This window comes from Nematolebias whitei, chromosome 3 (genome assembly GCF_014905685.2).
Source record: "Nematolebias whitei isolate Nwh7 chromosome 3, NemWhi1, whole genome shotgun sequence".
In the NCBI taxonomy this organism is placed as follows: Eukaryota; Metazoa; Chordata; class Actinopteri; order Cyprinodontiformes; family Rivulidae; genus Nematolebias; species Nematolebias whitei.
This window is the reverse complement of record NC_056500.1, coordinates 34,067,644-34,094,188: the sequence shown is the minus strand read 5'-3', so window position 1 is coordinate 34,094,188 and position 26,545 is coordinate 34,067,644. Positions and strand designations below refer to the sequence as shown.

The 26,545-nt window shown below is 39.6% G+C and overlaps 6 protein-coding genes across 7 annotated transcripts in view; 4 read left to right on the top strand and 2 right to left on the bottom strand.

Annotated features, from left to right (window-relative positions):
* Positions 1-7,207: 7,207 nt before the first annotated feature.
* LOC119408035 (vacuolar protein sorting-associated protein 4B) lies at positions 7,208-13,575 on the top strand. Its single transcript, XM_037674872.1, has 11 exons — positions 7,208-7,390; positions 7,909-8,020; positions 8,110-8,254; positions 8,320-8,378; positions 8,467-8,586; positions 8,673-8,829; positions 8,927-9,075; positions 9,326-9,407; positions 9,558-9,777; positions 13,199-13,339; positions 13,418-13,575. The coding sequence occupies exons 1-11, from the start codon at positions 7,370-7,372 to the stop codon at positions 13,517-13,519; spliced, it is 1,308 nt and encodes a 435-aa protein (XP_037530800.1). The 5' UTR covers positions 7,208-7,369; the 3' UTR covers positions 13,520-13,575.
* Positions 13,576-14,857: 1,282 nt separating this feature from the next.
* plekhb2 (pleckstrin homology domain containing, family B (evectins) member 2) lies at positions 14,858-17,130 on the bottom strand. The gene is made up of 8 exons (XM_037674871.1): positions 17,061-17,130; positions 16,507-16,557; positions 16,261-16,413; positions 16,048-16,150; positions 15,864-15,903; positions 15,610-15,693; positions 15,231-15,345; positions 14,858-15,132 (listed from the first exon to the last, which is right to left on the bottom strand). Exons 2-8 carry the CDS (start codon positions 16,541-16,543, stop codon positions 14,996-14,998), a joined length of 669 nt encoding a protein of 222 aa, XP_037530799.1. The 5' UTR covers positions 16,544-16,557; positions 17,061-17,130; the 3' UTR covers positions 14,858-14,995.
* A 444-nt stretch (positions 17,131-17,574) lies between these two features.
* ing5a (inhibitor of growth family, member 5a) lies at positions 17,575-21,382 on the top strand. 2 transcript variants are annotated; one of them, XM_037674869.1, is made up of 8 exons: positions 17,575-17,689; positions 19,049-19,120; positions 19,314-19,480; positions 19,635-19,746; positions 19,829-19,928; positions 20,016-20,151; positions 20,222-20,283; positions 20,370-21,382. In XM_037674869.1, exons 1-8 carry the CDS (start codon positions 17,653-17,655, stop codon positions 20,407-20,409), a joined length of 726 nt encoding a protein of 241 aa, XP_037530797.1. In that variant the 5' UTR covers positions 17,575-17,652; the 3' UTR covers positions 20,410-21,382. The 2 variants fall into 2 exon arrangements, with proteins under 2 accessions (XP_037530797.1, XP_037530798.1); XM_037674870.1 differs by having other exon boundaries at positions 17,578-17,634.
* Positions 21,383-21,759: 377 nt separating this feature from the next.
* cep19 (centrosomal protein 19) lies at positions 21,760-22,876 on the bottom strand. Its single transcript, XM_037674868.1, has 2 exons — positions 22,624-22,876; positions 21,760-22,310 (listed from the first exon to the last, which is right to left on the bottom strand). The coding sequence occupies exons 1-2, from the start codon at positions 22,757-22,759 to the stop codon at positions 21,964-21,966; spliced, it is 483 nt and encodes a 160-aa protein (XP_037530796.1). The 5' UTR covers positions 22,760-22,876; the 3' UTR covers positions 21,760-21,963.
* A 331-nt stretch (positions 22,877-23,207) lies between these two features.
* On the top strand, positions 23,208-24,900 carry pigx (phosphatidylinositol glycan anchor biosynthesis, class X). Its single transcript, XM_037674867.1, has 6 exons — positions 23,208-23,271; positions 23,495-23,579; positions 23,651-23,786; positions 23,910-24,117; positions 24,412-24,512; positions 24,598-24,900. Exons 1-6 carry the CDS (start codon positions 23,208-23,210, stop codon positions 24,733-24,735), a joined length of 732 nt encoding a protein of 243 aa, XP_037530795.1. The 3' UTR covers positions 24,736-24,900.
* Positions 24,901-25,514: 614 nt separating this feature from the next.
* pak2b (p21 protein (Cdc42/Rac)-activated kinase 2b) overlaps positions 25,515-26,545 on the top strand; it is an 11,385-nt gene continuing 10,354 nt past the window's right edge. Inside the window, exon 1 of the mRNA XM_037698223.1 lies at positions 25,515-25,769. The gene's annotated coding sequence lies outside the window, so the exon portion shown is untranslated. The remainder of the gene's footprint in view (positions 25,770-26,545) is intronic.

Genomic DNA, 26,545 nt, shown 5'->3' with positions numbered 1-26,545 from the left:
ATTTGCCCAATTAGGCTAAAAGAAGCAGCAATGAGCACAAAAAAGTGGACATTTTCTGAAAAAAGCTGAAATTAGCACAAAAAAAGCAGCTATAAAGTAGATAAAAAAAGCAGAATGAAGATGAAACTACAAGAAGCAAGTGGAAAGCACATTTTTGCTCAGTTAGGCTGAAAAAAGTTGAAATGAGTGCAAAAATGGCTGAAAAGGCTAAAATTAGCATAAAACTGCTGAATAGCTGAGAAACCGAAACTAGCAAATAAGTTGAAAAATGCACGGCTGAAAGTAGCAGAAATGAGCACAAAAAGTTGAAATGATCTGAAAATAGCTGAAAAAAAATTAAATTTGCAGAAGGAAGCTGCACATCTCATCTGTTCATCTCATCTTGAATGTGAAGAAAAACAAAGGAGATGATTGTAGATTTCAGGAGAATCAGGAACAGATCCAACCCTATTTCCATCATGGGAGAAGAAGTGGAGGTGGTGGAGAAGTACAAATACCTTGGAGTTCACCTGGACAATAGACTGGACTGGAAATGCAACAGTGAAGCGTCTACAAGAAGGGACAGAGCAGACTGTACTTCTTGAGGAAGCTGAAGTCTTTCAACGTTTGCAGCAAGATGCTGCAGATCTTCTATAAGTCTGTTGTAGAGAGCGCTATCTCTTCTGCCATCATCTGCTGGGGGAGCAGCACCAGAGAAAGTGACTTAAAAAAGATCAACAAGCTCATAAAGAAGGCTGGCTCAGTTCTGGGGACTCCTCTAGAACCTTTGAAGATGATTGTACAAAGAAGGATTTTTCATAAAATGAAGAATATTATAGACAACCCTCAGCATCCTCTTCATCAGACTGTCATACAACAACAAAGTGTCTTCAGTCAGAGGCCTCTTCAAATCCGTTGTAGGACAGACCGCTACAAGAGATCCTTCCTGCCCACAGCCATCAGCATCTAGAACAACTCTTTAATGAAACCAGGATGATGAGTTACCCAACATATAATTTCCCTCTGGGATTAATAAAGTATTTTTGAATTGAATTGAATTGAATTGAAAGAAGTTGAACATGAACAAAATGTGAAAAGGTTGTAAACATGAAGGAAGTAAAATGAGCTCAATTTATTTTCTTTGAGAAAAAAATTACAGAAAATGCTAAACATTTGAAAAGGCACCAGTACCAAAAGTCATAGCAGGATTACCTGAAAGAGCTCAATGGCCTTTCATATCATCACAGTCCCTGTGACCCACATCTTCAATCTCTCCATAAGACAAAACTCCACCCCAGACACTTGGAAAACAGCCTTTGTTCTTCCTTTGCTGAAGGGAGGTGACCCCACCTCACTGAACAACTATCGACCAATCTCTAAACTCTGTATTTTAGCCAAGGTTCTAGAAAAACTGATAAACTCTCAAATCAAAAATGACCTGGACTCATTTAACATCTTACCTCCTCATCAATCTGGTTTCAGGAAACAACACAGCATAACCACTGCTTCACTGAAGGTTCTTAATGACATTGTTGAAGCACTGGATGCTAAGGATTATTGTGCTGCACTTTTCTTAGACCTGTCTAAATATTTTGACACTGTGGATCATAACATCTTGTGTCATAAACTCTCAGAAATTGGTTTCTCAGAACACACCATTGGTTGGTTCTCTAACTATCTTTCAGACCGGAGGCAATGTGTTCAACACAATGGTACTTCCTCCAGTTATTTAGAGTCAGAGTCAGTGATTCTTTTTCGTCATTCGCACCTCATGTGGTACATGTGGTGGAGCGAAATTATGTACACAGGGTCCCATCCAACAATAAAATGTATAAGAAAAACAGTAATAACATCTAAGATATGAACTAAGAATAACATCAACTAAATATACACTAAGCACTCATAACATAAAACATTGAACATCAGCACAAACATGAACATGAGTCTGTGTGAGCGGATGTGCACGCATGAACACATCAACATTTAAACAGATCAGCAGCAACATGATGTGATTTTTCACAGTGATTATTCTGGTTAGAGATTCATGAGTCTAACAGCCTCAAGGTAGAAGCTGTTCCTCAGTCTAGTGGTTCTACACTTAATGCTCCTCAACCTCCTTCCTGAGAGGAGTGGGGCAAAAAGTGTGTGTGCTGGGTGAGTGGGGTCCTTCATGATGCAGGTGGCTCTCTTCCTGCATCTAGAGGTGTAGATGTCTGTGATGGTGGGGAGGCTGATTCCGACAGATTTCTGTGCAGCCTTCACTACTCTCTGCAAAGCGTTTTTTTCTGCAGCTGTGCAGCCTCCATGCCACACGTTGATGCTCGAGCACAGGATGCTCTCCACTGCACACCTGTAGAAGGAGGTGAGGACTGAGCTTCCCAGACCAGCTCGCCTCAGCCGTCTGAGGAAGTAGAGTCTCTGATGAGCTTTCTTGATCAGATTTAACAGTCAACAATGGTGTACCACAAGGCTCAGTCTTAGGACCCACCCTCTTTACAATCTACATATATAATGTAGGTCAGAGCATCCTTGACGCATCCTTACATTTCTTTGCTGATGACAAAGTTGTTTATTGTCAAGCTAAAACAGTTGATATGGTTTTTCAGCCTTTGCAATCCACATTTAACATAATTCAGTCTGATTTGTTCCATCTCAAACTTATCCTAAATTCTGATAAAACCAAAGGGATGCTTTTTTCAAACAGGAAGTCAGTCCCAGCAGTTCTTCCTCTGATTTTATCCTCAAATTCAATTAAAAAAATTCAATTCAAAAATACTTTATTAATCCCAGAGGGAAATTATTTGTTGTAGTAACTCGTTATCCTCATTTCATTAAGAGATGTTATAGATACTGATGGCTGTAGACATGAAGGATCTCTTGTAAAGGTCCATCCCACAGTGGATCCTAAGAAACTGGTTGCAGATGCCGTCCGATCCATCCACCCAGACTTGGCTGGCCTCTCGGTTCCCCTGGGCTGTAGGACCGCCCAAATGCTGGGCTGAACTCCTCCCAGAGCGATGACCACTCCTCCCAGCAGTCTGCCGAGCTCCTCGTCGCTGCAGACAGCCAACTGTAGGTGCTGAGGGACGATCCTGTCCTTCCTCTGTCATGACCCATGTTTCCTGCTAGTTCCAGGATCTCATTGGTCAGACACTCGAGCACAGCTGGCAGGTAGATGAGAATGCATCCACAGAACATCCTTTTCAACTCATTTGAGATTTGGGGCTGTAGTTGAGATATTATTTGAGCTTTTGAGATGTTAATCAGCTGCTGTTGGTTGTAGAAAACTGCCTTGTTGCCATGGTTACGCAGTACAACAAATATCCAAAACTAAAAAAAGTTTCAGAAAAAATCCTTTTAGCTGCACAGCATCTGATACCAGAGGAAACAATCATCCAAAAAAAATGTGATTTACACCAGAAAAAGAGGAATTAAAGTTTCCAAAAGCAAAATCTCAGAATGAAAGAAACAGAGCTGCTCCAACATGCAGCCACCTTGAACGACGCAAGTATGTAGAATGTGTCCATATTGAGTTTGTTGATTCCTATAAATATCTGGGTACCTTGGTCGACTCGTATCTCTCTTTTAAGCTCCATGTGGAAAACCTAGTAAAGAAACTGAAAGTTAAGTTAAAGTTAAGACTCGACAACAAAATAAGTTTAACTTACTAATAACTCATCAACACCATCACTATTCCAATAACAACACATTCAGTGTAAGACAACACTCCAGTAGTCAATTACATGCCAGGGAGACAGAAAAGTGGGTGAAGAATTTATCTGACAGACAGCTCACCCAGCCAGAGACAGAGATTCTTGCCAGGGGACTGAACTTTGCGGTTGCACCAAGTAGAATTCCTCTGGTGGAGATGATCACAGCAACAGAATCAGCCATCCGCAATAACAAAATGAAAGAGGGTGAAGCAGAACAGCTCAGAATCAAAGTTTCAGCCTGCCTCAGCAATGCCAAACCACCACCTTCCAACATCAGTAGAGAGGAGAGGGATGCACTCAGCACTCTTAGCAAGGACAAAAACATCATCATTCTCCCAGCAGACAAAGGAAGGTGCACAGTGATTTTGAACCAGAAAGACTATCATGAGAAAGTTATGACACGCCTTAGTGACTTAAACACTTATGAACCTCTGAAAAGAGATCCAGGAAGTGGTTACAAGAAGAAGTTAATAGATTGCCTGAAAAATTTGGAGCAGGACAAGGCTATTGACCATATTCTGTACCACAGACTGTACCCAGGGGAGGCCACACCTAGTCTGTATGGTTTACCTAAAATCCACAAACAAGGTGTACCTTTAAGACCTATTGTTAGCATGATTAACTCTGTCACTTACAATGTTTCCAAATATCTGGCGTCTGTACTCATCCCTTTAGTTGGCAGCTCAGAACACCACATACAGAACACCATGGACTTTGTGGATAAGGTGAGGGATGTCATCATGGAGACTGATGAAACAATGGTCTCTTTTGATGTCACATCACTCTTTATGTGCATTCCTGTTGATGATGCAGTAGAGGTGGTCAGTTTAAGATTAAAATCAGACACCATTCTGAGCAGCAGGACCACACTTTCCACAGAACAACTGTGTCAACTCTTGAAACTGTGCCTGCAGTCAACCTACTTCACATATGGGGAGCAATATTATAGGCAGAAACATGGGTGTGCTATGGGGTCTCCAGTTTCTCCTATTGTTGCCAACCTGTACATGGAGGAGGTAGAAAAGAGAGCCTTGACGTCCTTTTCAGGGACACCACCAAGTCATTGGTTCAGGTATGTTGACGACACCTGGGTTAAAATCAAATCTCAGGAAGTCCAACATTTTACTGACCACATCAACTCTGTGGATAAATACATCAAGTTCACACGAGAAGATGTAAAAAATGGCAAGTTGGCTTTCTTGGACTGTGAGGTCTCAGTCTCTGATAGAGGACATTTGTAAACCGAGGTGTACCGCAAACCCACCCACACAGACCAGTATTTGCAGTTTGACTCACATCACCCTTTGGAGCACAAGTTAGGAGTCATCAGGACTCTGTATCACAGAGCAGACAGCGTCCCCACTAGCTCAGGAGCCAGGCAGAAGGAGAAATCCCACACAAGACAGGCTCTAGAGCAATGTGGATATCCTAACTGGGCCTTCCTGAAAGCAGAGAAGAAACCCAAACAGGACTCCAGTCAGCCATCAGGTGAAAAGGAGGAACCCAGACCCAGACCAGTGGTCATTTCATATGTTAAGGGAGTATCAGAGAAACTGAGACGTTTATTTTCTAAACATAACGTCCCAGTGGCTTTTAAACCCCAAAATACATTATGGCAAAGACTGGTTCATCCCAAAGATCCAGTCCCCCGGCACAAACAGAGTAATGTTGTGTATGCTGTTCAGTGTCAGGAGGGCTGTGATCAGTCTTACATCGGGGAAACTAAACAGCCACTGGCCAAAAGGATGGCCCAGCACAGAAGATCAACATCATCAGGCCAGGATTCTGCGGTCTACACTCATCTCCAGGCCAGCGGTCACTCTTTCAAGGATGAAGATGTTCACATCCTGGACAGAGAGGAACGATGGTTTGAGAGAGGAGGAAAGGAGGCCATCTTTGTGAAAAGAAATCGTCCATCGTTAAACAGGGGTGGAGGCCTCCGGGTTCAACTGTCCCCCTCTTACAATGCTGTGATTGCTAGTATCACTCAGCCCTCTGTGAACAGTAAACAGCCATCAGTGTGCTAATGATCCATTGTTAGGCTGATGGTCCTTCTTGAGCATGTGATCAGCTGGTTTTCGTTGTCAGCAGCAAAACTGGTTGATCCACTCTGAGAAGGTGCTATTTAAGAGACTGAGCTGAAAACAGCTCCTCAGACTGAGGAAGTCTCTTGGATGAGAGACGAAACGTTTCTACATTTTTTTGCTTTGTTTTGTTTTTTGTTTTTTTGAATGTCCAGAGGACCAGATTGAACTTTTTTGGATTAAACTGGGTTTCTTTTTCATAAACAGATCCTGTCTAACTCTTAATGCTAGGAAACGCCTTGTATCTGTGACTTTCCTTCCCTCCATCGACTACGGTGACATTATTTACATGAACGCTCCTACAAGAACCCTGCAGATGTTGGATGATGTCTATCATGGTGCACTAAGATTCATAACTGACTGTGATTATCGTACCCACCACTGCACCCAGTATTCACTGGTTAACTGGACATCATTAACTTCATGCAGACTCTCTCACTGGTACATTTTCATCTTTAAATCACTTCTTGGTCTGCTGCCTTCATACATCTCCTACATGTCTCTGCGTGAGTGCAGCTACAGCGTGCGCTCTCAGGACATTATTACCTGCAGTGTTCCCTCAGTGAGGACTGAACTTGGCAAAAGGGCCTTCTCCTACTCTGCTCCAGTGCTCCTGTTTCCTGGAATATCTTACAAAAAGACCTGAAGCTCTCGACCTTGACCTCTCTAAGTGGCTCTAAGAATCTGTTGGACTCCTGGCAGGGACCAATGCAGACATGTTCCTGTTTTTAGTTTTCTACATTCACCTTATAATCTAGCTGTTTCTGTTACTTTTTTTGCCATCTTATTTGTAAGAAAACCCTGTATGCCTTTTTATAATTGTCTATTGTTATCGCTGTTGTCCATTGTTGTCATCACTCTTTGTTAAATCAGGTCTCTCTTGTAAATGAGGCCTCGAGGCTCAATGGGATTAACCTGTCTAAATAAAGGTTGAATGAATGAATGAGCTGAACGTTTTGATTTATGATTTGTTGAAAAAGCACAAAAACTGTGGAACGAGAAAGATGCAGTAAAATATATGGAAGATAAATGAATCAGTGTGAATCCTTCATAAGCATTCACACAATTATTTAATTACTGGTATTTACCCAGTGTTGTAGAATGTTTACTTCTTTTTTTTTCGCATCTTTTATTTTCACAAATATGTGAAAGATTAGTTTAAATTAATCATGGTGAACTCATTAGTTCATCAGTGATCACTAAAACAAAAAGCTAACGTTTCATAATGTAGAAAACTGTTTTTGATGTGTTAACTTTTGGAAACTAGAATTTCTTTCACCTTTGTATTGAAGAAAACTGATCGTAAATAGTCACATGAATGTCGTAGTTGTCAATATAAGAGAAAAATAAGTACAAGAAATGCAAGAATATGAATTTCAGCTCTCAAAACGAACCATGTCAAAACGATCGTTGGGTCACGTGACCACTGCGGAAGTGACTCGAGCTTCAGATGCGGAATAAAAACGAAGCTTTAGGATGTTTGACGATGAAAGTTTCTCGATTACAACACCTGTGTAGTGGATAACACTGAAATACAAACCAGAAGGCAAGTGTACACATATCTGAAGCTAACCTGGGAGTTTTAGAAAACGAATGGCGGGCGGTAATTTACAGGTAAGTGACAAGTTTTCCAAGTTCCCTGTTACACGACTGACAACACGATCTGAAATATTTTTATGTTATTATTTTAGTTGACTGATTAAATGTACTTGGTTTTTAAGGAAGTTTCTTTCAAAGCACTCACTCATGTCTAAATAATAGATCTTTTGTTTATCAGTTAGAAATTCACTGGACTAAATTATTAAAGTAGTATTTCCAATTATCACAGCTCTATTTCTAACTACTTACACCCTTATAATTTATAATATATTAATATATTATGATTGGCAAGCTGTGGTATATAATGTATTTTTATTAAACAAAAAAAAAATGTTGCTCACATTTAGCACAGCCCTGTTTGTAACAATAAAAATAATAAAGTTTGGTGTTTAAACTGCACTGGTTGTTGTCTTTTGTCACAATATCACTTTAAAAGTGCAGTCAGGGCTGTGTATACTGTTGCATCTTGTTAGCTTTTCTTTAAGTAAAGTTAGTGGGAGTGAATTACTTTTCCTCATATTGTTTGCTCTCAGAAAGCCATAGATCTGGCCAGCAAAGCCGCAGAGGAAGACAAAGCCAAAAACTATGAAGAGGCCCTCAGATGTTATCAGCATGCTGTCCAGTACTTCCTGCATGTTGTCAAATGTGAGAAACCGGTTTAGTTTTTACACAATTAATTTGACTATTTATAAACCTGAGCTGTAATAAGTGTTGTGGTTGTGTTGCTGCTGCAGACGAGGCGCAGGGCGAACGAGCGAAGCAGAGCATCAGGGCCAAGTGTGCCGACTACCTGGACAGAGCTGAGCAGCTGAAGGAATACCTGAAGAAAAAGGAGAAGACTCCACCCGCCAAGCCTGTCAAAGAGTCTGGAGATAAAGGGTAAGAGTGGGCAATGAATGTAGGATAGAATCTGTTGCTGTAATTCAAACTCATGTTGCCTTTAGGAGTGAAAGTGATGAAGATGAAGACCAAGAAAAGAAGAAATTCAAAAATCAGCTCTCGGGTGAATAACATTGTTGAAGGATATTGTGACGTTTTCTCACAAAACAAAAATGTCCACAAAGTGCTCATCAGACTAATCTGTTCTGCAGGTGCCATTGTTATGGAAAAGCCAAACGTGAAGTGGAACGATGTAGCTGGGCTTGAGGGAGCCAAAGAAGCCTTAAAAGAAGCAGTTATCCTGCCCATCAAATTCCCTCATCTGTTCACAGGTGGAAGCAGAATGCAGATTGTATTCTCTCGGAAAGAGTTTTGAGTATCTGGACTTCTTAAACAAGTATTGCATCTGTTTGTGCAGGAAAACGAACTCCGTGGCGAGGGATCCTTCTGTTTGGCCCTCCAGGAACAGGGAAATCCTACTTGGCCAAGGCGGTAGCTACAGAGGCAAATAATTCCACCTTCTTCTCCGTCTCCTCCTCTGATCTGGTGTCCAAGTGGCTGGGTGAAAGTGAAAAGTGAGCGTCAGGTTCTTCACACAGAGATAAAACCAAGAACAGGAGAAATTCAAAAGATTAGTCTGACCATTTGAACTCTGTCTTCCTTCGTCATCAGGCTGGTGAAGAACCTGTTCGCTTTAGCTCGAGAACACAAACCATCGATCATTTTCATTGACGAGATTGACTCCCTCTGTGGCTCGAGGAGCGAGAATGAGAGTGAAGCAGCTCGCAGAATCAAAACAGAGTTCCTAGTCCAGATGCAAGGTGAGCAACAACAAATAAAGCCAATTACAGTGACCATGTGACCGTCACAAACAGTTATTAACTAACCTGATGAATTTTTCCTTTAATTAATTTCCCACGCTCCATGGTCATGTTGGTATGGGGTTTTCATGTAGGAAAGGCAAATTGTTGCCTTGAAAATGCTGTTGGTAAAAAAAAATGTTTGCTTGACTATGTTCCTTTGTATTTAATTGTATAATTATCTAATTGTTGATGTTCTTTTCCCTTTCAGGTGTTGGAAACGATAATGAAGGAATTCTTGTTCTGGGTGCAACAAATATTCCGTGGACGCTGGATTCTGCCATCAGGAGAAGGTTGGCTTACCTTGCATATAAGAAGGAACCCCTGCCCAGTCATTTTTACAATAATTCAAAATTAGTATTGGTCACAGCTGTAATAATGATCAGGTTATGAGAGCGTAAATGTCTCATTTTGGCTTACTGAACTTTTTGTTCATGAATCAGGTTTGAAAAACGAATTTACATTCCTTTGCCAGAGGACCACGCCCGGTCTGCCATGTTCAAACTGCACCTGGGCTCCACCCCCAACGACTTGACGGACCAGGACTTTGTTACTCTAGGCAAGAAGACAGAGGGTTACTCAGGAGCAGACGTCAGTATAATCGTCAGAGACGCCCTCATGCAGCCTGTCAGGAGGGTTCAGTCTGCCACTCACTTCAAGAAGGTAAAATGTCATCTCACCTTTTTTTCCCTTATGAACAGCAAGACTGACTTATTTTAGTATGCCAGCTGGAAGATAGTGTTTCTAATGTTCTGGGCAATGAACGTGCAGATTCTTCCTTCACCGTTTCACGTGGCCACCAGAGTTTTGGCAGTGCCTGCATGTAGAGCACCAGCGGGACGAGTTTTCAGCTCATTCTTCGGCCTCATCGTGCACAAATGACTGACAGACTTTTGTCCAGTTTGGTCTTTTCAAATGCAGAAAAGCTAACTGAAATAACTTAAAGTGCACATTCCTGTTCATTGTTCTTTATTTATTTGTTTTGTTTTATTCATTCATTTAAAATAAACAAAACAAATTCGTCAAAAAGAAAAAAACATTGAATGAAAAGGGTGCAAAAAGAAGAAGAAAATGATTATAATCTCTGCCCCTTATTTAAAAAATACAAAATGACTACAAACAAACAACAACAACCTTCACTTGAACAATCTCCAAATTGAAAACAAAAAACATCAGGTATCCTTCAGCTGGTGCCATACTTTCACAACAACTATAACGTAATCATATTTTTAAACATATAAATTGTTTTAGAAACTTTTATGGTGATTTCAAGGCAATTCCACAATCCATCCATCCATCCATTTTCTTCCGCTTATCCGGGGTCGGGTCGTGGGGGTAGCAGCCTAAGTAGGAAGGCCCAGACTTCCCTCTCCCCAGCCTCTTGGTCCAGCTCCTCCGGGGGAATCCTGAGGCGTTCCCAGGCCAGCTGAGAAACATAGTCCCTCCAGCGTGTCCTGGGTCTTCCTCTGGGTCTCCTCCCCGTGGGACGTGTCCGGAACACCTCACCAGGGAGGCGTCCAGGAGGCATCCTAACCATAGATGAGGGTAGGAACGTAGATCGATCGTAAATTGAGAGCTTCGCCTTTTGACTCAGCTCTCTCTCTTCACCACGACAGACCTGTACAGCGCATGCTTCACTGCTGACGCTGCACCTATCCGCCTATCGATCTCACGTTCCATTTTTCCCTCATTCATGAACAAGACCCCAAGATACTTGAACTTCTCCACTTGGGGCAGGACCTCCTCCCTGACCCGGAGAGGGCACTCTACCCTTTTTCCGGCTCAAGACCATGGCCTCGGATTTGGAGGAACTGATCTTCATCCCGGCCGCGTCACACTCGGCTGCGAACCGTTCCAGCGAAAGCTGTAGATCACGACTTGATGAAGCCAATAGGACCACATCATCTGCAAAAAACAGAGACACAATCCTAAGGCCACCAAAACAGATCCCCTCAACACCTTGGCTGCGCCTAGAAATTCTGTCCATAAAAGTTATGAACAGAATCGGTGACAAAGGGCAACCTTGGCGGAGTCCAACTCTCACCGGGAACAAACCCGACTTACTGCCGGTCATACAGGGACCTAACAGCCCGTATCAAAGGGCCCGGTACCCCATACTCCCAGAGTACCTCCCACAGGGTCCCCCCAAGGGACGCGGTCGAACGCCTTCTCCAAGTCCACAAAGCACATGTAGACCGGTTGGGCAAACTCCCACGCACCCTCCAGGACCCTGCTGAGGGTGTAGAGCTGGTCCAGTGTTCCACGGCCAGGATGAAAACCGCACTGCTCCTCCTGAATCCGAGGTTCGACTATCCGACGGACCCTCCTCTCCAGAATTCCACATCCTATTCCCTGAATAACGACGCAGCTCCTTCAGACTAGTTCTAAATGGAGTTTTTACAAACATTTCCATTCCCTTAAGGTTATAATGATGCTCTTTTTTTCTACAAATTTTAATTGAATATTTGGGGGTAATGTTTTTATGAGCTTTATACATGACGTAAAATACTATATTCAACCAAATCATAATTTTTTTATAATTTCAACTGATGAAATAATGTATTTGTTGGGTGATCATAGCACTTCCTATTAATAATTCTTATAGCTCTTTTTGGTCAAATAAAAATAGTTTTTGTAATTGTTTTGCATGTTTTTCCCCAAACTTCAGTACAATAGATTAAATATGGAACAATCATTACATTATACAATAAATACAAAGCTTTGTCATTCAAAAACTATTTTACTTTATACAGTAATGTAATTGATTTTGTTATTTTTATTTTTAAGTAATTTACATGAGATGTCCATGTCGGCTTCTCATCAATAACGACATCCAAAAGAAATTATTTCATTAACTCTTTGAATGTCACTACTGTCAATTTTAAATGGGCCTTCGTTGATTTTAATTCTATTACTAAATATCATGTAGTTTGTATTTTCCAAATTTAATGATAACTTATTGAGTTCGAACCAATTTTGTATTTTTACAAATTCTACCTGTATCATTTCTAACATCCGCTCAATATCTTCACCCGAACAAAAAAATGTGGCATCATCTGCAAATAAAACACATTTCAAAAGCCCTGACACATCAACCAGCTCATTCACATACAAAATAAACAACTTTCGTCCCAACACAGAGCCCTGAGGAACTCCACATCCATTAACACGAAATTCTGATCTTACATTGTTTACCTGTACAAACTATCTCCTTTTATTCAAATAACTGGATATTATTCAGTTCATATATTTGTTTTGTTTCTTTTTGTCACTCACACATGGACACATGCAAACATCTGTTAAATGACCAGATGAGAAAGGAAATCAATTTACTGTGATGGTTCTTTGTAATGTGCTGTGGAAATGTCAGCACTTTTTGTCTGAACATGGAGTTCTGCTCTTGCATTTGTCACTGAATGTTTATTCTGGAAAATTACAGTTTAAAGGAAGACCATTCTTGCAGCTAGGTTTAAATGAACAATATAAAGGTGCAATTTTAGAATGACTTTTTTTTTTTTTTTAACACTTTCTAAGTTCAGTTGCACGTTTCATCATGATTTGAGATAAATACAGATTTTAAAAAGAACACACTGTCTATCATTTACATTTAACATATAATTGCAACATTGTTAAAAAAAAAAAAAAAAACTCAAAAGGACTTGAAATTTCAAGGTTCAGACTTGATACTTGCAAAACAATGACTTGGTCCCATCTCAGTTATTTCTTGCAGCTTCGGCTTCCAGAGAGATCTTTTGCTAAAATGACACACACAGTTCACCCAGTCACATTCAGCAGGAGGTGACAAACATTTTTTTAACAGTTTTGAGGCATTTGACAATTTTATGTAGCGAAAAAGAGCAGAAATGATTCCTTTGACTGGTAATGTTCCGGATGACTTCCCTGCACCACAGCGAGATGAAAGGTGCTGGAACGATGCGTCACATTTGTTTTAACTGCTTGTTTTGGCAGGTTAGTTTGTGTAAACATTATTTAATTCACAATAAAGATTTGTCATACATCTTCATAAAAGCCTTATTTAGACCGTCAGACATTAATTTCATCTTCGTTACGATTACCATTCAAGGTTCGGGGGCCGTTGATAAACAGCCCAGAAGTCGTGGTTGAAGACCTGCTGACTCCGTGCTCACCAGGAGATCCCAGTGCCTTGGAGATGACGTGGATGGACGTTCCTGGGGATAAACTTCTAGAGCCCATTGTGTCCATGGTAAGAGAACTATTTGTGGTTTTGGTTGACATGGTAAACGGTGATCTGGATCTAATGTCTCCTCTGATATCGGTACAGACGGACATGCTGAGGTCTCTGAGCAACACCAAGCCCACAGTCAACGAGCAGGACTTGGACAAGCTGAAGAAGTTCACCCAAGATTTTGGTCAAGAAGGCTAAAAAACACTCGTCTACTTAAAAGATCCAACTGCAGTCGATTATTTTCACCATCCGTCATGCCGTTAGTCCAAACGTTACAAGAGTTGCAGAATTTGTAAACGTCTTCACTTAAGCATTTATCTTATTTTACTACAGCTTGTTCACGTTTCTTACTGCACTTCTCCGAATTGAAGATGGAATTTTTTTGCACCAAAGGAACTTACCGTAGTTCCAGGGTTGACGTCTTTTACTGGGAACGACCGTTTTCTGTTATTTCACTACATACAGCAGCATTTTTATGAGTTTCTAAAGTAACTGAAATGTTTTCTAAAAGCATCTCTGAACTCAGAACAGTTTCCTGTAAGTTTTACCATTTGTGAACATTTTGTGGTTTGCTGTAGCTGTAAATGTAGAATTGTCTTTGTTAAACACCACGTGGCACTTTTGGGTTTAAAAAAGATATTTTAAAAGTTTTTGTTTTTTTTAAAGAAATTGTTCAAACAGCCATAAAATCAAAGGTCATTTCTTGTATTTTATTGTGTTCTATGAACAAAGCTCAGGGTTAAAGAAAGCAATGCAAAAAAAACTTTGAATATATTTATTTGTTAAAATACATATTGGTTAACATTTGTTTTTATTGCAGGATAAATCTTAACGAGTTTAAAAAGTAAAACAGTTTCACATCTTCGTACATATTTTAACACCTTTTGAAAAATGACACCCTTGTTGTTTGAACTACAATCTGCTTCCATTTCTGAGCCTGGTGGCAAGAATAACAACTGTTTGACATGTAAATAAAAGGTTTCACCTGAAGAATAACGCTGCAGTTTGTCATCATCGAAATGTTCAAGTGTCTGAGAGAAAAACAAAACCAAAGCTGACTGACGTGCTTGATCTGTATTCCCACATCAGGCCTGGAAATGAAAAACATGGACTCAAACAAAATTCAACAGCTGCCAAGAAGTAAAAATAAAAACAAGAAAATCGGATGTAAAATTTGAACATTATTCCCTTCACACATTAAACTTAGTGTTTTCTCAAACGCTGATATCTGGTGAAACCAGACGGTGAAAGTTAATATTGCTCCGAGTGTTCCTGGTGCACAACGTTTAACTCAGGCCACATAAATAACTCAAACACACAGAACAAAAAGACACGAGCTAAACAATTAGACTATATGGTTTAAATTCCAAATACAAAGGCAAAATGAGCTGAAACACACCTGAACTGCACACAAACAAGTTGGTGTCTTAAGTAGCAGTTGTGGTTTTGGTTAATTACTTCAGCCTAAGACAAGAAAACTGAGAAGAGTGCACAGAAAAGTGCTGAAAGTACTACAGCCTATCAGTCTTTTTTTTGTTGACCTAACTGAACAAGATCATTTTATTTGAAATTTCTAGACCACACTGAGGATAATCTACACAATATGCTGTAAAATGTATATATAATGTAATGACACAGGGACTGGGTGCTACTAGACGTTCGATGGTTATGACGTTAGAAGACCGAGAAGAGGGAGCCGAGAGCCAAACCAGTTGCTGCTCCAGCGAGCATGCCCAGAGCTGCGTCTCCTGCGTGGTCGCGCTGTCGTTCCTGAATGATGACGTGGTTCACTCCAGGAGCAGCATATCCACCTGCACAACGCAGCAATGGTTGGATTAATTACACCTGATATCCCTCACCAAAAACCTCATACCGCTGTGCTCAAGCTAAGAAACGTGCAGTTACTTACCCTGATACTGGTATGGGTAAGCAACAGCATAAGGGTGCCCGTCTGCAGAGTAAACTATCTGATTAGCATGAGCAGGTGAAGCACTGTAGTCTCCATATGGGCCTGGTGCATAAACCTAGCAATCAAAATACACATGATTTGAAACATTGGCTTGAAGAACTATTATGAACACTACCATACTTAATCCAGCAGGTGGCAGCAAACACATTGGAGCTGACATTTTCTCCTGAAGTAGAACTTTTCGATTTTTAGAATTATTACTGGTTTTGTTTTGCATAAAGAAAGTCAAGTTACAGGTTTAAGACAAAACATTCAGCACGTACATGTTAGATTAGGCTTTCTATTTTACAGCCATAACTATACAGTTTACATATCTTACCTGTGGATGAGCATATTCTGAATAGGGGGGAGGAGCAGAAGCCACAACTTCTTGTGTGAAACCAATCTGAGCAGCAGCAACTACCTGATTATTAAACAACCAATTAGAGATCAAAACAGAAGACCAAGACAATGACGGTTTTATGTGATTTTAAGAAATAAAAAGAGCAATTCATTCGGCTATGCTGAAATTATTGAAGTGTAGAGAGGAAAAAAAAATGTGAACGCTTCAGAGTAAATGTAGCAAAACCTCACCGCATTAATTCTTGCATCCTGAAGTGCCATCGTCCATGCGCTTCAACAAAATGTAGAAAATATATATTTGAATTTAAAAAAATGCCTTTTCTGTTAAACACTAAAAGTTTAACTTATTATGCAAGAAAATGGAGGAAAAAAATTAATTGTGATATAAATTTAGGGCGTGTGCAAGCTGTCTTACAGGGCATCGTCTGCACTGTCTGCACACAAACTGATGACCTGTCCATCTCTGCACACGATCTGGAACAACGCATCACGTGGCTTTCCCTCCGGTGGGTTCAACCCTAAGAAGAAAAGAGCAGTAAGGAGAAAAAAAAACAAGTTTTAAACATGATTTAAAACGTGAGTGAAGTTCATAAAGAGCGGAACAAGCACACAAACATGTGACAAACACCGTGGCACGCTGCAGAGCTGCGGATGTTGATGCAGTGGACTCTCATGTGAATGTCATCCTCCATGTCACGCCGCTGCTGATCACTGTAGAACACGAGCCGCCCGTCAGCCCATAAGTCGAACCAGTTTCTCTTCCAGCGGCGTAGTATGGTACCTGAAATGCAACCATGTGAAAAATCAAGCTGTTTTACTTCAACCGTTCTTTGTACTGGCTGATCTGTAAACTTACAATAACATAAATACTCACTTTGTCTATGGAGCCAACCACTCTTTACCATCGCCATCTTAGAAGAAACGCCTAAAGAATAAACAATAAGGTAAAACTGAAGGGTTGATGACTTGGAGTGACACACCTCGTGACTGACAAGTCCTTATGTATAACTTTATAGACAAAAAAACATGTGTTTTTTACTTTTTGGGAGGCAAATAAATCTGCTTACTCAGCTGAATTTTAAGCTAAAGTGCCAGCACAGCTGCTTATTCATAGACTTTATGTTGCAACTTTAGATGTTTGGTTAACATAATGCTAGCACGCCATTGCACAGTTCAAACAGTTGCACATAATCTTATTTTATGGCCACCACATTAAACACAGTTACTTAAGATGGTCATTGCACATGAACAATAGGAATAAAAAACACCTAGTTGTTTACAGTTAGCAGAACATGGCTAACAACAGCTAGCCGACCAGCTGGTGTGAACTGAAAACATCCAGAGTCAGTAAATGCTCCCACTCGTCATTTTTAATCGACTACAATAATTATTTCATCTTTAAACCTGTTTGGTGACATGTGCACTTACTTTATTTCTTGTTTGTCTCAGATATCGTTTTGCAAAGATACAGAATACGCGGAAGTAACGGGCACAGAAACACGATGTCTTACTCGGAGCAAAAAACGACTTGACCTTTTATTAGAGTGGACACAGCTAGCGGGCCCAAGAGGATCCTTCAGACTACGATTCCCGTTAAACTCCGCCCGACGAGCATCTTCACAAATGCCCAGTCTCTGAAGAGGGAGGCGTTTGTTTTGAATGACGTAACCTCTCAGCTGACAGCGATGGAAAGTGCTAGCAAAATCAGCAAGCGTGCGCTTGATTTATACCCATCTACCTGCTTGATGGGCACGTGATGGAAAACTGTGAAATATTTGTCTGTCACCTGTAACTGCAAATCAAAACAATAATACGTTGTATTATCATTGACCAGATAAGTAAAAATAGAGTCATCTTGCTATAAAGTTTCCGAGTTTATATGCTGGTAACAATTTACCGATGCGGGTACTAGCAACAGACTGACCGACGGCACATCCGGGAATCAAAAACAAACACACTCCGTCAAGCTAACAGTTTGTTAGCTGGAAGAGCAACGCAGAAGGTATACAGATAACACGAAATGGCGACGGCAATATATTTGGAGCATTATTTGGATAGTAAGTACATGAGAATATGCTGCACAGGATAAAAAATGTGTCCAACACAAGTTCGCTTGTGGTTTACTTTGATTTTACGGTCCACTTCACCCAGAGGAATAAGACATGTACATACACGTTAGCTAGCTTTCTAGCTAACAGCGTCGTGGAAGCTTTGAGAGAATAAAATAAAACTTTATGCACAAACGGGTTAATTCACTGACAAATAGAAGCTGTGGTGAAGTGTTCGAGTTACACAAATACTGCAGCTTGCAGTGTAATTCGGACTTTTGCATGTGTACACATAAAAAAGTATTTTTCTTTAAAAAGCATATTATAATTTCGTATTTTACTATTTAAAAAAATAATAATGTTTTTGCTTTTAGTTAGTGTTTGTTTTAGTAAAGTTAACAGCATGTGTGTAACCTTTCGGAAACCGCCTTTCCCAGAACAGTTTAGGCGCCGAGGCGGGTTGTTGTTGAAGTTCAGCCTCCGGAGCTGAACGCTGTCAAGCTGCGATTAAAACAGCGTGTCACGCACGAATACTGCGCGTGGACTCCTGCAGAAACTTACTGATGTGGCTCGATGGCACATCAGCCATGACAGACTTGATCACAGAAACAGCAGTGAATGTCTGTGCACATAAAACAATGTCTAGATTCAATTGTGTGTGTCCACAAATAGGCTCCTACTGCTTCTAACCTCTACACATTTTACATAAACATGTACACTATGTTAATATTATAGTCCATTAATGTCTGGAAGACAACTATAAAATAAGTTATGTGCTAAAAATCTTTGCAAACAGTGTTATACCTGTACTGTGCATCTAATTAAATAAAGCTGCTGTGGTATCTTTCTAATGTAATTGTATGATACTTTGATTTTTTTGGACTTCTTCAATCATTTGAAAGTTTGGCAAAAGATGATCAAGAATAAATACGTTCAAACTTAAAAATGTCACAAACAAGCAGAGGTCTTAAAGGAGGTATTTCCTTCATATATCAGGAGTTAATTGGTAAATGGTCTGTACTTAGCGCCTTTCTATCAAGACACTCAAAGCGCTTTACACTACAATCTGTGTCCTCATTTACCCATTCATACAACACTACATGATCTCTACAAAGCTAAGTGAACAAATCATTCTAAAGAGACTAATCAGTGATTTATCACGTTCATACACTGATGGGACACACATCAGAGGCAATCAATGTCTTGCCCAGAGACATTTCAGCATGTGGCTGTTGGTGGAATCGAACCCCCAGCTCTTGCATTGGCGGACGACTGCTCTAACCGCTCAGCCACAGCCACCCAAGTAGCTTAAAAACAATGTAAAAAAAATTGCTAAATGCTATAAGTAAGTGTTCTTCATTTCTTTAGGTATTGAAAACCTACCATGCGAGCTGCAGAGAAACTTTACTTTGATGCGGGACCTGGACAATAGAACTGAAGGTGAGCGCTTCCTCATCCGAAGGCTGTTTGGACTAAACACCCAACAGCTCTGTGTGCGCCGTTTATGCACATGCCTGTTTCTATAATAATATGTCATCTTAAGTAACTAATTTGTTGTGACTTTTGGAGTTTCTACTACCTTAAAATCAGCAACAAATGAGCTTCTTAAACAGTCAGTTGTTGTGCTGTGCAGAAAAGAAAGCAGACATCACCAAACTGGCTGAGGAGTACATTGCGAACGTGAAGAACTTGGCCTCGGAGCAGAGAGTGGAACACCTGCAGAAGATTCAGAACGCCTACAACAAGTGCAAAGAGTTCAGCGACGACAAAGTCCAGCTGGCAATGCAGACGTACGAAATGGTCAGTCGCGTATTCTCATTTTACCTTTTTATATTTATACATGTATTTTTAGAATTTCCTCAATTAAAGAAAAGATGCATTTGAGTCACACTTTTTTGTTGACTCCAGGAAATGTCTAATCAGGTGCTAAAACGGAGACGTTTCTTTACCCCAGGTGGACAAACACATCCGGAGGCTGGATGCAGATCTGGCTCGGTTTGAGAACGAGCTAAAGGAGAAGCTGGAATTGAGCGGCTATGAAAGCACAGATGGAAGAGTGCTGAAAAGTGCGTTTGCTAACGGAGAAGCTTTTGGTTGCACAGGAACAGATTTTACACTTGTAATAAATATATCAATCGCTTTCTGCAGAAAGCGATTTGCGTGGGCAGAAAGAGAAACGTGGTTCCCAAAAACGAGGAAGGAAAGGTTCTGATGAAGACTCTCCCAAAAAGAAGAAGATGAAGAACAGGTCCGTTTAGCCTGGTGCTTGTGATGAATTCAGGATTGTTATCAGCTGCACCGTGTTTACTTTGATTCTGTTTCACGTTGGTGTTAGTCCGGACTTGACTGAAGCTCTCCTGCCTGTGCAACCATCGGACGTCTTAGACATGCCCGTTGATCCAAACGAGCCCACGTACTGCCTGTGTCATCAGGTGTCATACGGAGAGATGATCGGATGTGATAACCCTGATGTAAGTTTCAACTTTTTTTTTTAATTTAAGAAGCTTTTCCTCAGGTTGAGATTAATATTTTTAATTTCAGTGTCCGATCGAGTGGTTTCACTTCGCTTGTGTTGACCTCGCCACTAAACCAAAGGGAAAATGGTAAGACTTTATATAATTATTTGGAGAAGAAACAACTTCTCAGCATTAAATTAGTCACTTTAACATTTCTTTTTTTGATCCGACAGGTTTTGTCCCAGATGCACTCAAGAAAGGAAGAAAAAATGAATTTCAGACACGTCGGACTTGCCCATGTGTTCCTGATATTGTTAAATAATGTAGTAGATATTTGTTATTACAGATATTTATCAAAAGGGTATTTCATACAGCTTTCTTACAAGGCCCAGTCTGAGTTTTGGTGTAAAACTCCACCTCTAACATCATTATTATTTCTGTATTGGACTCTCTGTTTGTGCACAGCTGTCTCTGTCCAGTAGCTTTAAAACTAATGTGTGTTCTGGGCCTGGTCAGAAAGTTCCTGCTCTGAAGTAATAACCTGTAAATATGAATATACAAGTTGAAAGTCCCAGATTGTGGCTTTAGCATACTTGAAATGTGAGTTTTATAAAGAACTATTTTGTTTTAAACAAATTTAACAGCCTGCTGAGAATTTGCTATTTAAACACCTAAATCCTTACTGAGATGATTAAAAAAAAAAAAGTGTCAGATTTGTTTTTGTGACTACCTCTTTGGGGTTTGCATTGGCACTGCTTACATGACTGCAATTGATAGTGGGGTTTAAAAAGTGTTTTAGCTTAAACCAAACTAGCATATACATGTAAACTTCTTTATATATAAAAAAATTAAACAGAAGCCTACGACATTTTTGAATGTATTGTGGTTCTAATGGTCAGTTCATCCTGTCGGCAGAATACAATATTTAAGCACTTTGATTTAAATTTATTCCCGAAGAGGTTTGATATTGCAGGTTGAGTTTTAAGTTATAGTTTCTCATTTAAAACTTTGCCCTGGCACATCTAGTGTTTTTCTCCTAGAGAAAAAAAACACACCGGTATTTCGAACCATATATAAACATAACTATATATATATATATATATTTTGTATTTGACAGTATTTTGTAGACATCTTCCAAAGAGAGCTTTGTTGTATGAATTAAATATCAGCATACATATTCTAATTTAATACAAAATTTAGCCGCCTTTTTCGACTATTGCTCATTTAGACGTAAGCCACAACTATAAAACCAAAGTCTGTGTATTTTGTAAAACTTCATAATAAATAAAATTCCACTATTAATCATGTATTTTTTTATTGTAGTTTGTAACGACGTGTGCGTTTAAAGTGACTAAGAGTGATGTAAAAACTGTAATGGTCTGTTTTTTCCAAATGGTGCATAAAGCCGAGGTCAGAAGTCCAGCATGTTAGGTCATGGCCTAGAACGTGTCCAACTCCAGGCTCGGGGGTCAAATGTGGCCCTCGCTGACATGTTCTCTGGCCCCCAAGATGATATGCAAGACTTTTATCACGTGGAAAAATGTCAGAAAGCTTTGATTATGATGTTGAAAGCACAACAGAGAAGATCAAATGAGACCAATCAAACTTGAGGAACCTGTGACCAAGATAAGATGCTGGGTATCTGAGTGGAGTTAATGTAGATTCTGAAATGGCCCATAGTTTGAAAAGGTTTTGAATTTTGGCCCCTTTTGTGAGTTTGACAGCCCTGCTAGAAAAAGCAACTTACCAATGTAACAACTGGTTCATATTAACAAAAGTTTTGTCAACCTTAGTTATGTCAGATATTTATAGAATCAGCAGACAGCTTTAAAATCCATCCTCTGACTCGTCATCCCAGCTGCACTTCTCTTGGGTCTTTCTGTCAAACTGCTTTTCCACGTCATAAATAAAGTCTGGATCATCTTTGAGCTTCCGGTTCTTCTCAAACATTTTGTCCATTTGGTTCTTCTTACGAGCTAGTTCCTCATCATCCAGTTTGTTGAGGTCTTCCTCGGGGTCCAGGTGAAATGAGGCCAGGCTGTGCTCCAGGCTGAAGCCCTGCATGTGATCTCGTAGGACGATGTGAAGTTTCTCCAGCTGGCTCTGGGGCACTTCATTCAGATAGTCTCTGTGTCTTGGATGGTTTTTCAGCCTTTCAGCAGCTTTGTTGCAGTCTGAAAGAGAAAATCTTACTTTTAATCTGCACTGTTAAAGCAAATGTCTACAAAATTGTTTAACTTGTTCCTTTTTTGTATGTACTTATTTTAGAGCTCCAGAAACTACTATGTGTGCATGCTGTAATTTAGATTGCACAGTAGACTGTTGCTAATTTTATTAAGAAAAACGAACTTATAGGGGCTTTCAGGTTCATGCAGGTAGTGAACCAGGCTTTCAGTTAAGTTTTTAAAGCTTTTGTATGTTTTAAGAGTTGCTGGAACTGGAACATCTTCCTGAACATGATATAAATACATGTTTTGTTTTTCTTACCAGAATATTTGGAGAAGTTCCGAACTGGTATGATTCTTTTTCGCATATTTTTTGTGTCCGGGTGGACATAAATTAAAATGATTGAAGGAGGGTTGAACTGTACTCCGCATCGCTTTGCCTCGAAACTCATCTTCATGGAATTAAAAAAACGTAGTTTAATCTGACCTCCATTCAACAGCTAAACTAATTTTATCTTCAATATAATTTGTAAAACAAGGCACCCACCGCCGAGCACAGCAGCGTTACCAGGGTACCGTACATCCGGTGGTTGGTGTGAGGGTGTTTTCACTGAAGCCTGTCTAAATTTCGAAAATCAATACTCCATAAACGTTATTTTGCTGGTAAAATCATTATATATTTAATTTATTTACACTAAAAATAAATATATTTTTAAGATTTATAAACTTAGTCTGATAACATTATTAAATTCAAACAAAAAAAGTTACATATTTAGTCAGGCATAACTGTAGCTTTCTATAAGTATCAAGATCCTTTTCCGTAATAGGTCAATGAAGCGAATAAAGTTGAGACTGATCAACATTTGTAGCCTGAATATACCTACCTGAGTTTAATATTAGGTGTTGATGTATTTTGAACTGACAGTCGTTTTAGCTTATTTATTGACATGTCATTGTTTTGTTAAAAAAGGTAAGCACTATTGGTTAAAAAGGAGGTAGCCTCTTGTTTTTGTGCCATGAAGTGTATTAACTTCTATCAAGTTTATGTCTCAAACAGGGAGTATTTAAAATGTTTGAGACGTGTGAAAGTAATTTGAATGCTGCATATATATTATAATAACTAGAAGAAAAGCTGGTTAAATCCCTCTTGAAGCTGCCTGTTCTGATGAAGTTATTGTACATGTTTTCTGCAGATGACTATCAGGACCACTGTGATCTAAAGCAGTGGCTTCAGTCCTCCACAGTATCCGTGGAGCTCAACAAGATGGGTTTTCACAGGTATATGTCCAGTTTTATAAAGTGTAAGGTCAGCTGTGAAGTAATAAGTAATCATGCTTCCTGTGTTTTAGGGAGGTGACTACCACTGTTGAGCTCAGCCCAGATGTGCTCAGTGATGTTCGCATGTTGCTGGTTTACAAATGGCCCAGTGGCGTTTACCTAGATCCATATCAGCTGGCATCACTGACGGCTCAAAGCAACTGGCATGTAAGTATGATAAATGTTTGTATTAATTGATAAATTGATACAAATTATCAACATATAGTTGTCGAGCAAGCATTACAACGAGCAGTGTGTTTGTGACATTATTTCTGTCCTCATTTCTGAAAGGTATTGATAGATTCAGCCATTGATCTAGAAGCTCCCGCTCACAAGACTTCAGGATTTCTTACGTATGTGTATCCCACCAATACCGGACCAACATCTACAAAAGTAACAATTCCAGTACATGGACGCTATCATGAACCGTCCTTTGTTGGGGAAACATTTACATCTGTTCACATGGAACCTCCAGAGCTGCTACTGCGGACTGAAACATGTAAGTAGTTAATTTTACAGTTTGTGTTTATGAATGTACTTATTAATACTTAAATTTATGGTTCACTATCAAATCAAGACGTTATTTGAAATAAAGAGCTGTTGACGATACATTTGTTTTCCCTCTGTATGAAGTGGTTAGAGATTAGCTCAAGTTTGTACATGTACTGTTGTAATGTAGTTAAATAGATTATATATGGTTAGTAAAAGCTTGGTGTATACGTAACCTCATCTACATATTATACTGTTGCAATATTAAGACATTTCTTATTTCTAAACTATTTATTTTCTCTAGGCACACATCGCAACATACTGGAGCCTTTTACTGTAGTCGATGCCCCATGCACCGTCAGCAATTCCAGCATGTGCTCATGGATTAAAACACATCATCAGCAGGTACAATTCTTCATACGTCTTATCAGAAGACTTCGTTTATTTCTGATTTATTCTTACTCTCTTAAAAATATGTTGTTTCCTTCAGGAGCGCAGCATCATCAGTTTCCAATTTCCTGTCGGTGATGGGTCTACGGTGACTCGTGTATGTGCGGGGACTCTTCTCGTCACCATGATCTGCTGTGTGGCACTGTCCCAATACTTGCTGAAACATCGAATCTGTTAAAGCAGCAACAGTCTTGTTCAGCCAGTTTATTGTTTTCCAGTTCATGGACAGATACGTGGACTAATTCATGAGAGGAAAAACGCTCGCGCAGAATTCACTCTCAGACGTCACTGTGATTTTATTTTGTAAATATTCAAGGTTCTTTATTGTCATTCGCATCACATGTGGTACATGAGGTGGAACAAAATTGTGTACTCAAGGTCCCAATTACACCCCAAAATAGCAAAAACATTTAAAAAAAAAAACAATATACAAGATCTAAGATATACACTAAACAATAATAATTTAAAATAATACTGTACATTAATATTAAGTAAATAATAAATATTGTAATCCTGTTCAAGTTTTCTAGTGATGCAGTCTGGATATTTGATGATGTGTGAGCTCAGGGACTATGAGAACAAGCAGTTTGTATGTTCATAGCTGGAGATGACTATTTTAACAAACGTTTTAAATAGAAAAAAAAACACATTTTTTCATGTTTAATGTAAAGACATGCCTATTTATATGGGTGAATAAGTCTTTTATTTTGATAAAACATAGCTGAGGTGGTCTAAATGGAAACCACGTGTCAAATCATACTTTTATTAAATCTGCCTTTGTGTGGTTATAATTAGAACCTGTATTTTTCCAGGTAAAATGAAACCTGTACTGTATTAAATATGAAGCACCGTTCAGCTGCTGTTGTCTAAACTTTTAAATTCTTAATATGGTTTAAAAAGGGGTGTTTATACTTTGATACATTATAAAAATAGTAAATGTGTGTCCGCTCCATTCATTTGAAGCGGCGGCTGAAGGGGCCAGGGTTGGGTCGCTAGTTCCGCTTCCCCTTCGCCGTAGCGGAATTATCCAAAGGCCCAAAAGACACAAGACTACTTCCACTGTAAATAGAAGCGGGCACGTTTCTGCTAACTCATTGGTGTGTGCCGTGAAGGTCCCAGATGTTACTGCGGGTACACTTTTAGCGGATTTTTAAGCGCTTTCCAACCCATCGGTGGTGCTCCTGGAGCCGAGCGGAGCTGGTGGGATCCCCGGTGAGCTCCGCCGCTTTACCCCGTTAGCTTGATGAGGTGGATGTGGGATATTTTGGCCCTTTACAGCCCGTTTGGTGTGTACATTTTCTGCTTACTCGTATAAATGTACAGCCTAAGAAAACTAGTGGACTTCTGGCACAACAGCTTCAAGTTTTTATTGAGCAAAGCGGTTAGCATGTCGTGCTAGCCATAACTTTAGCACACTTGTTGGTCTGGGAGTTGATGCTAACGCTAGCATGCTAACGTCCCTGTTGTTACTCATTTGAAAAAGTATTTGAACAAAAGAAAAGTGTGTCGAAATGGAGTTAAACTGAGAAACAGTTGACTGATAACAGTGCAGGAACGTAAAATCTGTATGAAAATTTGTTTAATGTCAGCTTTTTCTTTCTGAGCATGAGAGCAGATTACGTTTTTTGTTTTTTGTTTTTTATTTTGAATTGAAGTATTCCTTGTTTTTAATGTTTCGATTCGTTATGTGAACATGACTTGTTATTTAGTAGTTATATGATTTAGTTGGAGACCTCCAGTTCTCTCTGCCTGTAGTTTATTTAGTGAGAAACTCGAACTTTTACCTAAACAATGAGTCAATGAGGACTCCAGTGTCCACCCTCCCGAGTGACCCTTTATTTTTAAACATTTTACTTCTAAGCAGCCAGACTTCCTTCTGATCATAATCATTATTTATTCAAGGTGTTTTGAAGAAACCAGTCTATCAGTTTTCTTTTAGACAATGACTGCTTTGTCACTCATTTCTACCTCACCCTGTTGACACAATG